The 15,908-nt window shown below is 43.8% G+C and overlaps 2 protein-coding genes and 1 long non-coding RNA gene across 12 annotated transcripts in view; 2 read left to right on the top strand and 1 right to left on the bottom strand.

Moving 5' to 3' along the window:
* The window catches only part of RTN4 (reticulon 4), a 72,484-nt gene extending 65,692 nt beyond the window's left edge, over positions 1-6,792 (top strand). For all 5 annotated transcript variants that reach the window (XM_031675655.2, XM_031675656.2, XM_031675657.2 and 2 more), the window contains 4 exons: positions 4,580-4,649; positions 5,151-5,197; positions 5,376-5,434; positions 5,807-6,792. In XM_031675655.2, the coding sequence (XP_031531515.2) occupies positions 4,580-4,649; positions 5,151-5,197; positions 5,376-5,434; positions 5,807-5,849 (219 nt within the window). In that variant the 3' untranslated portion in view covers positions 5,850-6,792. The remainder of the gene's footprint in view (positions 1-4,579; positions 4,650-5,150; positions 5,198-5,375; positions 5,435-5,806) is intronic.
* A 108-nt stretch (positions 6,793-6,900) lies between these two features.
* The window catches only part of EML6 (EMAP like 6), a 111,177-nt gene continuing 102,169 nt past the window's right edge, over positions 6,901-15,908 (bottom strand). Inside the window, exons 27-34 of one of the 6 annotated variants that reach the window (XM_072937721.1) lie at positions 15,562-15,750; positions 14,071-14,243; positions 13,468-13,630; positions 11,775-11,878; positions 10,986-11,139; positions 10,488-10,588; positions 8,608-8,823; positions 6,901-8,233 (exon numbers count right to left, since the gene is read on the bottom strand). In XM_072937721.1, coding sequence (XP_072793822.1) covers positions 8,799-8,823; positions 10,488-10,588; positions 10,986-11,139; positions 11,775-11,878; positions 13,468-13,630; positions 14,071-14,243; positions 15,562-15,750 — 909 coding nt within the window. In that variant the 3' untranslated portion in view covers positions 6,901-8,233; positions 8,608-8,798. Of the gene's footprint in view, positions 8,234-8,476; positions 8,824-10,125; positions 10,273-10,487; positions 10,589-10,973; positions 11,140-11,704; positions 11,879-13,467; positions 13,631-14,070; positions 14,244-15,561; positions 15,751-15,908 lie in introns of those variants that run through there. The other 5 variants (XM_072937722.1, XM_031675661.2, XM_072937723.1 and 2 more) reach the window with 5 other exon arrangements.
* LOC140685691 (uncharacterized) lies at positions 11,901-14,905 on the top strand. The gene is made up of 2 exons (XR_012059014.1): positions 11,901-12,683; positions 13,323-14,905. It is a non-coding gene; the product is annotated as an uncharacterized lncRNA (long non-coding RNA).

The following is a 15,908-nucleotide window of genomic DNA, read 5'->3' on the forward strand; positions in this document are numbered from 1 at the left end:
TTTCAAGTGTCCATAGACTGAACAACAATCCATTTCCCAAAGGATTAATTCTAGTCAAATATTAAGGGGAAATCACTGACAAAATATTTCTAATTCCATTCAGTAGAACTTATTTCAAACAGTAGTATAAAATTTTACCACAGGCAGATGTTCTGACCAGTCCTCAGGATTTGTTTCAAAGTGGGTTTATTCCATGGAGTCCCAGATCCAAGGGAGGGGAGAATGAATGAACGAAAAGGAAGTAAAGGAGAGATGCTCTATCGTTAAATTAGTCTGTGAAAGCTGTACATGTGTACTTTTCTTGGAGAGCCTATTGTATATTTATTAGTCTCTGAGAAGTCAGAAAGAGGCTGGATAACTTTATTTTACCTAGTGATACTTGTCAACCTTGTTTAAATAACACTCATTACCGCCAGAAAACTAATACAAGATAGTTGAACAAATTTAAAGCACCTGGTTAAGGTTTAACTATGTTTCTGTGATTGACCTTTTGTGTAAGGGATCTTGTTTTAAAACAGTGGTTCTCAGTCTTGGCTGCACACTGGGACCTCTGGGGAACTGTAACAGATACTGATACTTGGAAAGGGGAAGGAGTGAGAGTCCCATCCTCTGAAAGTGTGACTTAATTTTTCTAAGGACACTGCCTGGAGAATCGCTGTTTTTAAAAGTTGTGGCTTTGAGCTGTAATCCCTGGGCTATAGTTTTTCCCCTGCTCACACCGGCCCACCCCCTTCATTATAAAAGAGAAGCATATGACTGTCTCCACTGGGTTCAGCTTTGGGACTTCTTGAGTAAGGTTCTTATCTTTATTTTAGGGGCTTCTGCCTTTTAAAACCTCAAATCCCAAGAAAAAGTCTAATAATTTTATATGCTAGATTCAAAGACCAGGGGTGTTCTTATCTTTCTGTTATAGGGCTTTTGATGATGAAGACTGGATTCTTTATGACAGTAGTTCTTTAACTGTCAGTGGAAATATGTTAAAATTGTAAGAAAATTTCTAGCTATAGTTATCTGAACATCAGGTAAACATAGTGTTCCAGAATTAAGTCTGAAATCTGAATGTGAGCAAAAAGGCCTGAACTCCAGAAATAGCTGACCCCAAAGAACATTAAAATCTGGTCCTCAGGCTCTTAGGCATTTATTAACATACACATTTTGACAGTTTCCTTTCTGGTTTCTTTGGCTCACAGGAAACGGGCTGGGGAAATGTAGAGACAGTCAAAGTGTATTCATGAATGAGGCCAAGTATGTCAAAAGTCAAGTAATTTTCAGTGGTTAAAAATGTAGGAGAAAAGCTTGAAAATGTCACAGTTGCCAAAGCAATTTCTGAAATTCTGTGAAGCACCCTCCCCCCATTTTCCTTAGAAAATGCCCCCATCCCAGTGGAGACATCATCTAATAAAAAATCTGCAGCACTTTTCAATAAGAAATGTACGTGATACACACTTAAATTTAATTCCCTTTTCCCTTGGACAGAAGACAAACAAGACAAGGCCCTTGCCCTCTTCAAGTAAGTATTTATTAGACTTTCATTGTACTTTGGCCCTCTTTCCTCCAGTCTCATTACTACCCAAAGAGAGATGAGCCTTTGATATCCACAGTTAATATGCATTGGCTGCAAGGTTGCTACATATTTGCCTTAGAATTTGTAGGTTTAAAGTGTTAATTGACCTTTTCCCTGCCTCTTTATAATAGCACGCACATTCCTGGCCGTTAATAAATGGTGACTCTGTAGGTGGTTTTACCGTGTAGCAGAGCAGAGATTCTGGAGTCAAATAAACCTGAGATCATTGTCACCTTTGGTCTGGCAACTTGCTTAGTCTTTTCTGTGTCTTGGTTTTCTCTTCTGTGGGGATAATAACAGTTTAAATTTGGGGGTTGTATGTAATGAGGGTAACTGACCTAACGTATGTTCAAAAATTTGTTAGTTACTGTTCTTATACAGCAGTTCCAGTGATCGTGCAGTTGCTACATGCTGGTTCCTAACTACCACCCCTTTCTCTTCTGATGGTGCGTTCTCTGGAAACTCTTACCCAACATTTTTGTTTTGGGCCCCTGAAGTGTTAAATTTTCTCCAAAGTTAGCTGCAACATTTAAAAATTCTGTGATAGCACATAAAAATGTGAATTTCTGGTTTCTCTCTTAAAAATGGGAAAATTTGAAAACATTAGCCTGGAATACTTGCTCGGCCGCAGTCTGTGGAGCTGGATCGTGGGTGCCTCCTTGCGAAGGAGAATGCATGTATCAGTCCTCACCCAGGCTCCTTCATGCATTTCTGTCACCTGCCTGGTCCCACAGACATTTGAAGCCTCCCTCTGGTCCTCTTTGCCTCTGAATAGCCTGACTTTTAGGAAGAGTGCGCTCCAAGAGGCAAGCCTGGTGACATTTGAGCCCCTGGGTGTGAAGTCTTGGGCTCTCTGTGGATTTGGAGTGCAGCCTTGTTGGTGACTTAATGACCAAATTAGGAAGTATTTTTGGCTTATGTGTTAGTTTCTGAATTCTGTCATGGTATCTTTGTTGCTAAAGCAATTTCTTCTAAAATGTAGAAGGTTGACTTTTTTCCCTTTAGACTTGTGGATGGTGATGGATAAAATATCTCTGTTGCTCTATGGCAGACTTGCTCAAGTGCAGAAGTTATATTTAGCTTCTGCAAAAGGAGTCTGTAAAATTATGTGAGGAGGGAGGCTTGCTAACTGGAGTCATGCTTCAGACATTTCTACCAGTGGTTCCACAGCAGTTGCTGAAACCAGGGCAGCATTTAAGTTTTGATTTTCAATTGATAGAGACTAAGAATGCTTGACATTGCTCACTTGAACATTACATTTGTTTGTAGGTAACCAGAGTGCTGCTATTTGTAGAGCTGACAGTTGGTAGAGGAATGCAAAGTGTCTTCTAACCTGCAGTAACTATACTCACTAGAGTTTGAACACCTTAATTACTCAGTACCCAGCTCATTGTAGGCACTAAGATTTTGTTAAACAAATGAATACATGAACAAAGATATGCTTTAAATTAAGGGTCAGCAAGCTGTCTGTCTGGCGCATGACCTGTTTTTGTAAAGCCTGAGAGCTAAGAATGGTTTTTAAAGGATAATATTCAAAGAATATGTGACAGAGATCCCTTGTGGCCCACAAAACTGAAAATGTTTATTATCTTACTATCTTTCATATATTATCCGACTGTCTATGTACAGAAGTTTGCTGCTCCGTGCTTTAGATGATGGAGGTGCTAACTCCCTTCTCTCCTCTTTGTCATTTATACTGTGTTACTGGAACCTAAATAATTGCTGTAGATGGTGGCATCTTGGTGATGTTTGTGACCTACTAAATAGGGCAGAGTGATTGTGGGACACATGAAGGCTTATAATAAGAAGTGAAGGAACTGCTGATGATGAATATTTAATAAAAACCAAACTGACTTTGTGTTTCTAAGTATTCAGGAACTGCTTTGAAAATGTCATTGGGTCTTTACGAGGTCACCAAATTTTAGAACTGGAAGAAAACTTTGAAACTCTTTTGTCCAACCATTCATGAGTAAACTAAAGTATGGAGAGGAAATAAAGAACTTCTCAAAATGAAATTACTTTTTAGAAACAAGGCCTTTCCCAAACTGCTGTATTTGATGATTTAAAAAAGAAAAAAATTCCCAGATTTTGAGACTAAGATTACTGAAGTGGGAAAGTTTGATCAGTTCACTGCAGTCCCAGTCCCTGGAGGGGACAGTAAAACATGACAGTATGATCTGAACTTAGGCAAGTTACTAAACTTTTTTTTTTGTCTGCATTGGCTGTGGTAATAACAGGGCCTACTTCCTAAAGTTGTTAGGAATAAATGAGTTTGTATTTGTAAAGCATTTTAACACTGTGCCTGGCACTAATATGGTAAGAATTGTATTAATGTTTGTTATATTATTGTTTGTTAATATATTAAGAAATATATTAGGGTTTGTTAAAGGCAGTGGCTAAAAGAATAATGGTCAATTTAACTAATAAAAGTTTGAGGCATCTTCATTCCTAGGAGGCCTCATTGGCTGTTAAAACATGCATCACTGTAGAGACAGTGCCTCTGATCCTTAATAAAATGCTAGAGGTGATGTTTTTGGTACCTGAAACCTGGTCTGCCTGATAATGTCTCCCTGCTCCATTATTGCTTATGTCTGAGATTTTAATGTCTGTATTCGGCTCATAAAGATCTTGAATCACTTAGCTCGTTAGATCTTTAAAATCAGTTTTAACAGCTAATTCTCATAATACCTTTCCAGTCTTCCCATTTAAAAACTACTATATAAGAGCTGGAGGGTAAGGCGTACCTTTGGTGTGTTTTCTGATCTCAGAAAAAAACAGAACCAACAGTTGGTAGTATAGTCCAGAGAAAATGAGTCAAATCTGTTAATTGTTTTAATAAGAATTCTGAAATTCCTGAGTTGAGATTGGCGACTTAGAAGTAAAAGATCTATATTATTTTACCACATCTCCGAGGAATATGCCTTTAGTAGTTTGGCATTTCAATGGGACGCTTTATTTGAAAGGTTAATTAAGAAACTTGAGTTTTGTTTTTAATTGGTTGTTCTTTTCTTATAGTTTGCAGTGTTGATGTGGGTATTTACCTATGTTGGTGCCTTGTTCAATGGTCTGACACTACTGATTTTGGGTAAGTCTACAAAACCACTGGAATGAAAAATTATAGGAAAAAATGGTGTGCAAGGAGCTGAGACATTTTAGTGGAGAATATTTTTACATTGTAGGAAAAAGAATGTACGTTAGAGGTTGTGAGCTCTTTAAATTGCTGAAACTGATCCTGTTTATGGAAACTAGTTCCTAAAGACTACTCAAACTAGCAGTGATAAACCAGATCAAGGGTGGTCCTATTTGATGGTGCAGTCAGTTGTGAATCTCACCAACCAGGATGCCTGTATTTTATAAAGTCTGTGATGTGATTTGAAGCCAGGAATGATTCCTGCAGCCTCCCTTGGTTTAATTCATTGCTCTGCAGTGGCTCCCACCAGATGTTTATAGGAGATCCTTGTGTATGTCTTCATGCATTAGGAACACTCCTGGCTCTCTTCAGAGTGCTGCCAGTTTGATGGCTTTGTCGTGTGTGTTCCCCAAATCATACCAGTCTATTTAAAAGGTTGTGTATTTCCTTTTTCAGCTCTGATTTCACTCTTCAGTGTTCCTGTTATTTATGAACGGCATCAGGTAATTTAATTGAAGATTTCAGAATACAGAGATCACTGTCTTATATGGAACTTTGAAATATATCAGTACTAGTTTCCAAAGCCTTAAAAAGAGAAATGTGATGTTTTCTTAAGCCTTTGCTGTGTTGGAAATAGTAAGGGCTAGTAAGATTCTAACAACTTCTTTCTACCTCTTTCAGGCACAAATAGATCATTATCTAGGGCTTGCAAATAAGAATGTTAAAGATGCTATGGCTAAGTAAGTATTTAAAATCTGCAACTTTTTTTAACTAAGGATAAGGTGTACTGGACTTTGAGAACTGTGCAGCATTCTCATATTGAGTAGCAACTTTCAGTCATACCTAGGGTGTGACAGTTGCAAAAGATTAGATTTTTTTCTCTAATGTTTGGATCATTAATTTCTGTTTAAATGTATTTACTAGGTTTTATTTAAGCCTAATTTGTAGGCCAAGGTGACAAAATTATAGCTTGTCGTTTGACAGCCTTAGGATTTTATTTCTTGTATAAACTGAGCAATATATGACTGGTCAATGAAGGACAGACGTTTAAGAAGCAGAAAGCAATTTCGAAATATTTACATTGACCTCTTCCTCCTCCTCTTAATTTGTAGAATCCAAGCGAAAATTCCTGGATTGAAGCGCAAAGCTGAATGAGAAAGCCTGAAATAATTAACAATAAGTGTTTATCTTTAAAGGGGATACTCATTTGATTCCATGGGGGAGGGTCAGGGAAAAAGGAATCCTTGACATTGCAGTGCAGTTTCACAGATCTTTATTTTTAGCAAAGCAGTGTCTAAAGAAAAATGACCTGTCTTGACTGCCATGTGTTCATCATCTTAAGTATTGTGAGCTGCTATGTATGGATTTAAGCCGTAATCATATTTGTTTTTCCTATATGAGGCACTGGTAAGAAAAGAGCTGAGAAGGCTGTATATTACACGTTGTTGCAGGTAGTCTTGCTGTATTTGAGGAATTGCAGAGAAAGTGGAGCTGAAAAAAAATAACCCTTTTCACAGTTTGTGCACTGTGTATGGTCTGTGTAGATTGATGCAGATTTTTTGAAATGATATGTTTAGACGAGATCATGCCACCAAAGCAGGTGTGAAAAAGCTTGCCTTTCTGGGATGTTCTAGGTGTATTGTGAATTTTACTGTTATATTAATTGCCAATATAAGTAAATATAGATTATATATATATCTATATATAGTGTTTCACAAAGCTTAGACCTTTACCTTCCAGCTGCCCCACCGTGCTTGATACTTCAGTCATTGGTTTTATGTGTGTAGTTCCAAACCACATAAGCTAGAAAAAGAACATATTCCTAGGAGCACTACCATCTGTTTTCAACACGAAACGATGCCATGCAAATGAACTCAACATAAACTTCATCGCACAGACTTACTGTAGTTATTTTTGTCACAAACTCTGGACTGAATCTAATGCTTCCAAAAATGTTGTTCGCAAATATCAAACATTGTTATGCAAGAAATTATAAAATGCCGATTTATACAGTTGTGGTTTAAGCTGTACTGAACTAAATCTGTGGAATGCATTGTGAACTGTAAAAGCAAAGTACCAATAAAGCTTCTAGACTTAATGTTCGGTATTTTGGTTTCATGAACCTGCTGCAGATTAAAAGCATACAAAAAAGGGTAGACTGCTTCCGCCAGTCTGGTGGCTTGTACTTGCAGAAAGGTTTTAAGCTCAGAGTGCAGCTGCATTTACTTTGGAAACAGAACATGTTTGCGAAAATGTTTTTAAATTATATTTTTATACTTTGATAACTGAAAATAAGTTCATGCACCAATATTTTAACATAGAGTAGAATAAATACAGTGCAGGATTTATGAACATACATAAAATCATACCATATAAATATTTATAAACCAGATTTAAGAAGTTTTGACACAGACACTATTGCTCTTTACATACAGTTGTACATACCATCATTGATCAGTTTATTGTTCTTCCACATGGTTATTTCAATGCAACATCTGATCAGTATGAAAGGTCAGTGGTACAATGTAGGTATCATGGTTATCACTCAGCATCACATGGTTACAGGAAACAATTAGGACTGCAGAGGGACTAACTGTGGGCCCAACAACCTATCAGTGGATTAATGTAAGGCATTAATAAAATTGGCATATAAAAATAGCTTAATGAGTGATCTCATCCATTTAGAACGCTGAAGCACTTCTGTGGCAAATGTTAATCTGTTTAACTGAAAATGCTTCATTTCACCTTTCCTCTAAACTGACAACTACAAATAGTAACTCAAGATCCAAGATTCTTTAGTTCACTGACTGCAAGGACTAAGCGGTATAGATGTGCTCAGAGTCACAGTCCCTCCCCAGCCTTCCTCCCAGGGTGTGCCCTCAGCCCCTCCTGGAGTCAGCGGAAGGCCAAGTGTAAAGTACGACTGAGGTGGTTTAGGGTACTTTCTGGTTGATGTTGGCCGAGTCACATTCTGTCACTTTGTTTTGTATCTTGATTTATCAGATCTATTGCTTGGGCTTAGGAATCTGTTTTGCAGAGATTCTTAAAATCCAGACTTGACCTTATACATAGTCTACCTCAAGCCTGAAGTCGACTGGAGTCAAGCCCACCCCACTCTGGGAGCAGTAAACTCAGCTCAGCCTCATGGAGCCACTTGATCCCCCCCCCTTCTATTTTGTAGTAGAGGTTTGTTTTATTTGAAATGTTTTGGAGGCTGTGGGTTTGGCACGCAATATAGTGAAAACCTAGTCTTCCCATCCACCCCCCCTCCCCGGCTCCTGAAATTCGGAGTTTCTTTGTGGCTCACCTTCAAGTAGCCACTGTTTCCCAGGGAGGTAACTGATCTGATGTCTTTAATTTAGGAAGCCTTGACCTAAACACATGACACGGGTGACAGCCCAGGAATCTGCTAAGGGTCCTGTAGCCCTCCTCAGTTTTGACATTTTAGCACCATGTGAAGAAAGGAGACAATTTGTGGGAGGTGAGACAGCAGCCCACACAACTGGAAGCTTTCAAAGGCACTTAATGGATATAAAACTCTGCAAATGAAACATTAAAAAATTAAGTTTTCTCAACTTGTTTATACATGGCTCATTTGGTTTTGAAAGCTAAATGTGGAGAACAGAGGCTATCAATGTTTCTAGTATTTCGGTGAACCTAACTTAAGCTGTCCTGTTCAACTTCTTTGTTTGTAAAAGTGAACATTTTTAAAGTATATAGAAACATAATAGCAAAACATCTTTTGTAAAAGTTTTGATGCAAATTAAAAGCTACATATTAGATTAGGGTAACTGAGGCTTTAAATTTTGTCAGTGGGCTACATTATCAGATAGGATTTCTTTGTCCGTGTACTTAGTACATATGGATTTTAGTCTCAGGAACAGGCAAGCAGTCTTAACATCTGAGAACTGACCTCCCGTCTTGGCATCACAGTTTCGGAGATTCCGGACGATGGGAGCAGCCACCCCGCTTCACTAGCACATGGAGCTTGTGCGGCCTGCCCGCTGTAGGCAGTTCCCAGCAGCTGGGGCCGAGGAGGCACCCACTCGCTGCCTCTGTGGTTGCTGGCTGGTAGTGGCAGCAGCAGTAAGAGGATTCTGGCACTTACAGACATCGCCACACAAACACACTGAAAAAGCAGATCAGTCATTTTGCATGGCTGGACATCATACTCTGTCAAGTGACAAACATTTTGCCAAGTGCTCCAGAATCAAACTCAGGTGATGCATTGAACATTTCAATTTCAAATTCAAACAACAAACCAGGGATTTTGCCACCAATGAAAGGTCTAATGCTTTTTTAAAAAGGTCTACTGTTTTTCATTTGGTATGGCTCTTTCAGAACAGCCTGAGTCTGTGTTCTGAATGGGAGGACTTTTGGCAGCTTGACTCTGCACTATCTCTCTTGTTACTATTGAAAAGGTTTTATCATCTCCACTCGAGTAGGCGAGCCCTTTCGAGTGCTCAGCACAGAGCCAGGGATCACAGCAGGCTCCTGTGGCTGCAGAGGCCTGGGGGCCCTGCATCTTAAAGGTTACTTCTAGCTTTTCATACCATCAGAAGTCCCTGGTATCCCCTGCACCAGGTGACTGTTAGGCTTCTGTGTCCTGTCGCTAGCTTGTACCGTTTGGTGCTGCTCTAAATGGGTGTTTGCACCCCTCAGGGAGCGGGCGCTCAGCACTATCTCAAGGGCTCTAAGTGCCAGAAGCAGCTGGCACAGCAGACGAGATCTCCCGGGCAGGCCACCAGAAAGCATCCTTGGGGCCATTTCCCACACAAAGCTTTTGGGAAGGAAGTGGGTTGAAATTCCCTACAGGTGCCTTTTCCACACACCCAGACAACTAGAAAACATCTGGAATGCATGCATGTCGTCTTGGTCATCCCAAGGGTTTTGCTTGGGCTGAAGAGAAACCAATATCCATGTTTCAGTAAAGCCCCTCAGCTACATTAGATGTGGAGAAGCTAAGTGACTTAGAATGACCCTGTCCTGACCCTCTACACTCCAAATGAGAAACGTGGAGGGACAGAAGAGAGCTGCCTCGGAAATGCTGAAGAGGCTGATGTCATCTCCAGAGCAGGCTGGTAGGGGTCCTTCTAAACACTGCAAGAGGAGTCCTGCCTCACAAAGCAATGGGCCTGTTCTGCGCAGAGCAGTGGATAGTCAGTAGCAGCCCTGGCTCACGAGATGACACAGCTGGTTGAGGTTCTCCTTCTGCTACTAACTAGTGCTGGGCCTGATGGCTCCCCCCTCACCTGATCTCCGGTGTAAAGCTGGGTAACGTGCTGTGCTTGTTTCTCAAGGTGACTGAGGCTCAACAGGATTTTTAAACCTCTCTTGGTTGTGGATTAATATCCACAGTGATAGATAAGAACTCCAGTGATGAGCTGGAAGTTATGAGTTAAAAGACCTATGGAATCAAGGTCATTCTAACCTGATTATATGCAGTGGACACCGTGGGCTGTTCAGCAGCTCCTACTGAAATCTGTTGTCTTGGGTCTCTCCCTCACATGTCCCTCCACCCAGCAATGCTCAGAGTAGCCACCACACGCCCTTGGCGTCTCACAATCCCAGGACAGCTCTAGTGGGGACATAAGCCCATCAAGGTGTGGGTTGGGAGTCACCAGAGACTAAATACCTTATACTTGGGAAGTCCTCGTCCTCATAAGAACTCACTGAATCTCCTGTCCACTCCCCCCTCCCCCCGTGCCCCTGGGAGGGGCTGACACCTGAGGGGAGGCAGGCGGGGGTGCAGGCCAGGCCTGGGCATCAGAGCCAGGTTAACCAGGTAGGTACCTGCAGTCATCTCCTCCAGTGCTGACCACATACTTGTCGTCATGAGAGAAACGGATGTTTGTCACGTGAGCTGAGTGACCAAAGTAACGCTTATGTTTGGCCTGTGAGCAAAAGTGAACAGAGATGATTAAGAGACCCTTTTCCTTCCAGCAACCACCGACCACTTCCAGGACTCAATTCCCCGCCTCCCAGGACCCTCCTTCACCCATGGGGCTCCCGTTTGGTCTGGTCTTCTCTGTTAGCCAGTGCTTCACTGGCCTCGTGTCTCATTCTCGCCCCACTTATGGCCATTCTGTCCATCCCCCCATTCTCCTGGCTTCCAGGATTTCCCCTCCTGAGGGAGATGAGAAGGTTGGGTATTGCCAAATCTCCACAGCGATGTGACAAGAGTCCTCTTGTTCTAGGTTTTAGATGGCCATCTAGATGCGGCCACCGTCCTGGCAGACTACAGAACAGAGAGCCTGCAGGCAGTGCAGGGAGACTCTAAGGAAAACTCACAAATTTTTCTGTGCATGGAAAATCAAAGAGCTTCACCAGCCCAAAGTCATCTCCTGTGACAATGTTCAGTCCAGCATGGGTTACACACGCACAGTTGACATCAGCCTTGTCTGCATTTCGTGGCCAGATGCCAATGACTTCGTCTCCCAAAATGCTGTTCCAAAAGGAAGGGGTGTTAGATGTGTGAGAAGGCTTCCTGCAGTCAGGCACACTCCAAGAGGAAAATTGAATATGTCATGTAGCTCTTCTGGCCTGACAGCATCTGTCCCCTCCCCTCTGGACACCTGGCCCAACTCTTAACTATTCTCTGCCCCAGTTCCCTTTATCCCCCAAAGAAATGTTACCTCCATCTTTGATTCTCTTCCTCTTCCCTACAGTGTTTCTGAGCATATGTAGGTTTGAGAGAAGGTGGGGGGGGCTCCTTCAAGCTCACAGGTTGGTGGTCTCTTTTGAACTGGCAAGGCACTGTTACCTGGCAGTTCTAAACTTAGGGGCTGGAGGCGGCCTCCCAGTCTACCACGGGGCTTGGCCAAGAGCTGGGAGATGGTTTCCCTCTGACCTTGCTGGATGGGGCTGGGGCTGGGTAGGACAGATTACACAAAAAGAGAGACTTTGCATTTCAAAAGCCCAGGCTGGTAGCAAGAATCCTTCTGCCCCCACCCCCCAAAGGAAAGACAGCCCTGTCTCTAAGCCACTTCAGATCCCAGCCACACACACACTTGGAGGCTGAGCCTGGGACAAGAGTCTCCCTTGTGACCTTTTCCTCAAGAAGTGTTTTCCTCCAGTCACCTTGTCCAGGAGGCCCAGGTGATCTTCTCAATGACCATGGCTTCGGTCACCTGCTTCCCCAGGGGGACCTCGTGCACCTGGCGCTTGTAGGCTCCTGTTGACACCTGCAAGTGGAAGGCAGCCATGCCCGTCAACCTTTTTTCCTGTCCAAAGGGAACAGGTGTCTTTGCCTTTGGGTGTACTGTTTCCCAGCCTCCACAACCCCAGGACTTTTCACTGAACCCAAGTTCAGCTCCAGGCTGCCAAGCCTGTGGTCAGCCCAGGGCAAAATTTACACAAGCAGGGTGTTTTTCCATCCATTTTCTCACTATTTCCAAAGCCCTAAAGCAGTGGTACTCCAAGTGTGGCTCTGGACCAGCAGCATCAGCGTCACCTGGAACCTTGTTAGAAACGCACATTTTGGGGCCCCCACCCCAGACCTACCCACTCAGGCTCAGGGTGGGCCCGGCAATCTGTGTTAACAAGGCCTCCAGGTAACTCTAGTGCTCACTCAAGTCTAGGAATCTCTGTTCCCAGAGGACCAAGGTCCTTGGGTACAGAGCTGAGGCAAGTTTCCTCGTGGACAGCCAGTGATACAGATGATTTCTGAAGTATCTTGGACCTGATCCTAGCTTCTCTGGGGACCTTCTGGAAGAAACTGATCACTTGCCAGAAAATGGCTGCTGCCTCCATCTCCAGACCCCTCGCCCTGCAGGGGTTGCCTCTAGCCCGGCCACCCCAGACTTTCCTGCTGTTCAGGAATGAGCCGAGATCCCTCCCACAACAGGGCCTTCACGCATAAGGCCTGGAACCTGGAACCTGGAACCTGGAACCGTGTTCCCGCCCCTCTGTTGCCCAGCTCTTACACACCCTACAGCCTTCAGCGTAAATATCTGTGTGGAGAGAAAGTCAATCCAAACTCCGTGCTTGGTAAGCTCCCAGAGCACACTGTACTTTTCCTTCTCAGCACATGACCACAATTTGTAGTTGTATGTACATTTTGTGATGATTTGTTTGATGCTCAGCTTCTCCACGACAAGACACGTTCCAGGGGAGCGGGGACCAGGCCCATTTTGTCCACCCAAAAGCCTAGCAGAGTGCCTGGTTCAGTAAACATTTGATGAATGAACGACACTCTCTTCTCCCACAATGACTACCAATTCCAGGCCGGCTCACAAACACATGCTATTTGTTCAAAGTGCTAGAGAAATCATTCTATTTTCAGCTCTAAGTGCCAAGGCAGGGACTCCTCCCCACTGGTCAGTCCCCCACGGCCAGTGATGGGCTCACTCCAGGCTCACTGTTTGGAGTCCGGGTCCTGAGTGTGGAAGGACCACACTACCCAGTGGGATCTGGAATTGAAATCAGTAAGTATAGGAAGCAACCCAGGCTCTGGTGCAGCCCCAGAGAATGAGGGATTAGACAGCTCTGCAGGGGCAGGGCTGAGAGGAGGATCAGAGATGAGGGCTTGTGTTTCCTGCTTTCCTACTGAAGAATAAGTCTACTACTTTAAATTCTATTCAACTTTCTTAAATTCTCTATGCCTCTGTTTTTTCATTTATAAAACAGGGGAAAGTAACAATACTTAAACGGTTCCTGTGAAGAGTCAATTGGCAAACTGCCCAGCACACAGTCAGCACTGAACTCACGTAAGCCGCTGTCAGTGCTACTCTTACTGCTGGTTGCCCCAGATGTTAGTAAAGCCGAAGCCTACCTGGATGTATCTGCCATCTGCGGAAAAATCCATCTGGATGACAAAGCTTGGGATATCTTTGCAGTAGCCAATGCGGTTCAGACTTGTGCCCTGAGTGAGGTCATAGAAGTCCACGGTGTGTTCAGAAGAACCAACGGCTAAGAATCTGCTGTCTGGGCTGATTCTAGAAAAAGCAGTTCAAGAGCACGGTCTGTGAGGAGGGCTGTTTGGGGCTGGTCGGGCACGAGGTCTGCTCTGGACAGGCCTCCCAAGCTCAAAGGCGATGAGACCACTCCTCCCGGTTCACAGATGGTGAGCTTCTCCTATGGGCTACGGAATCTGACGGCTTCTCTGTATCAAAGCCCCTCAAAATAAGGAAATGGATGCATACAGCCTTCTGCAGAACGGTGTTTCACAGGAAGTTTTTTTACCACACTCTCAGGGAAATGAGCAAAGACAGGTCAGAATTAACATGTGAGAGGGCCTCCTTCCAAAGCTGGCTCATTGAAAAGGACCTTCTCACAGCTGAGTTCTTCATTCCAGCCATGACCCTGCTCCAACGGCACCCACGGGAGGGAGGACACCCGCCCTTTCTCCTCCCTGCCCAGACCACCTGCTATGTACCTGATATCCTGGATAGCACACTTCCTGTCTCGTTTCTTCCCCCAGACTTTCAGGCTGTTCACTAACAAGATGACAAACTCTCCGTTCTTCATGCCAATGGCCACCATCTCCCCGTTAGGGCTGTAGGCTGCACATCTGGCCGCGTGGCCCAGGCTCACCTTGTTGAGTAGTTTCTACATTGACACAAAGTAACACCACCTGAGCCCTTGGCCACCTTGGCTGGTCTCCTGGGAAGTCCTGCCCCCAGGCTGGAGCCGTCAGGCCGCCTCTGCTGCCTGGGGAGGCCTCCTAACCTCTGGCTTCTCAGAGTAAGTGTCCCTGAGTGGCCAAGGCGGCCAGTATGTTTTGACTGAGCAGCTTGGGAGACAACATGTTTTAGGGTGGGGGTTGGTGAACTTTTTCTGTGGGCGGTTTGGTGGTTAATATTTTTAGGCTTTGGGGTCCCTATGGTCCCTTACAACCACTTGGCTCTGCCGACGTAGCCTGAAAGTAGCCATGGGCGCCAACAGAAACGGAAGAGCATGTCTGGCTTTGCAAAGACGGGCAGTGGGCAGACCTGAGCCTCGGGCCGCAGCCTGCTGACCTCCTGCTCAGGGCAAAGGGCTTGCGCTTCGGCATCAGTTAGTTCAGATCCCGACTCCTGGCCTTGTCCCTAGCTGGGCGTTTGGCTAAGTTACTTCTCCATTTTCCCACGTGTAGAGAAGCGATATTAATACTGGTCTTGCAAGGATGTCGTAGGCATTAATGACAGTGTCTGTGCAGCATCTGTATGTAGTAGGTATTAATAAACATAATAAATAATTAGGAGTTAACAAGTGTGAGTATAACAACCACACTTTGGCTTTTCCATGTCTGTTCTTTGATCCTCACCCTGAAAACATGACTGAAACATTTACTAGCCATTTTGTAATGAAACCAAGTATTTTAATTATTAGAACCTAACTACTTGTTTTAATATCAGCTAAGGCTTAGTCACATTAACCTCCCCCCACCACCAGATCATTCCTTGCTTTTTTACATTTTCATTCCAGATGAGTCTTTTTGGAAATTTTTTGAATTTTTAAATTGTTTTTCCAAACTCTAAGAGAAACTTTGCTGGGATTTTGATTGAAATGTTCCACTTGAGAACATCTGACATTTTAAAATCATTTTTAGTCTTCCCACCCAGGGAAGACATAACTTGTCTAAGTTTTTTAGTTTTGTGGGTTCTTTCTTGACAAGAGAATAACCGTTCTCAACTAGATTTTTCCTGGGCTATAAATATTCGTAGATGGATACACAGCTAAAAGGTCTACGTATAGACTGGGGGCGTGTGAATGGGCCTCCTTATCATTAGGCTCTCTCACTTCCCTGCTGACCAGTGGCTGTTTTCCTGTGTGGCCCCATCCCCTCTCTCTGGTCTGACCCTGGCCAGACCTCTCCTCCCTCCGGGCTGTCACTGCTCTGAGACCACTTGTGAGCCTCCCAGCCCGGGCAGCGTGGGGCCCTCACCTTGTCAGCCAGGTCCCAGGTGCGGGCTGTGCCGTCGTTGCTGGCAGAGATGAAGATGTCCTTGGAGGGGTGTGTGGCCAGGCCCCAGATCTCCCCTTCCATGTGTCCATCAATCAGGATGTTGGAAGCAGCGTTTTTTTCACCAACTTCAATTATTTCTCCATCCTTGGTCCCCACTAAAATTTTTCCCTGTTGTAATCAAAACACTATTAGGAAAAAAAGACAAATACTGTAGGATCCCAGTCATATGAAGGGCCTAGAGTAGTCAAATTTATAGAGACACAGAGTAGAATGGTGGTTGCCAGGGGCCGGGGCAAAGAGAGTTACTGTTTAGTAGATGCAGAGCT

This window comes from Vicugna pacos, chromosome 15 (genome assembly GCF_048564905.1).
Source record: "Vicugna pacos chromosome 15, VicPac4, whole genome shotgun sequence".
Taxonomy (NCBI): domain Eukaryota; kingdom Metazoa; phylum Chordata; class Mammalia; order Artiodactyla; family Camelidae; genus Vicugna; species Vicugna pacos.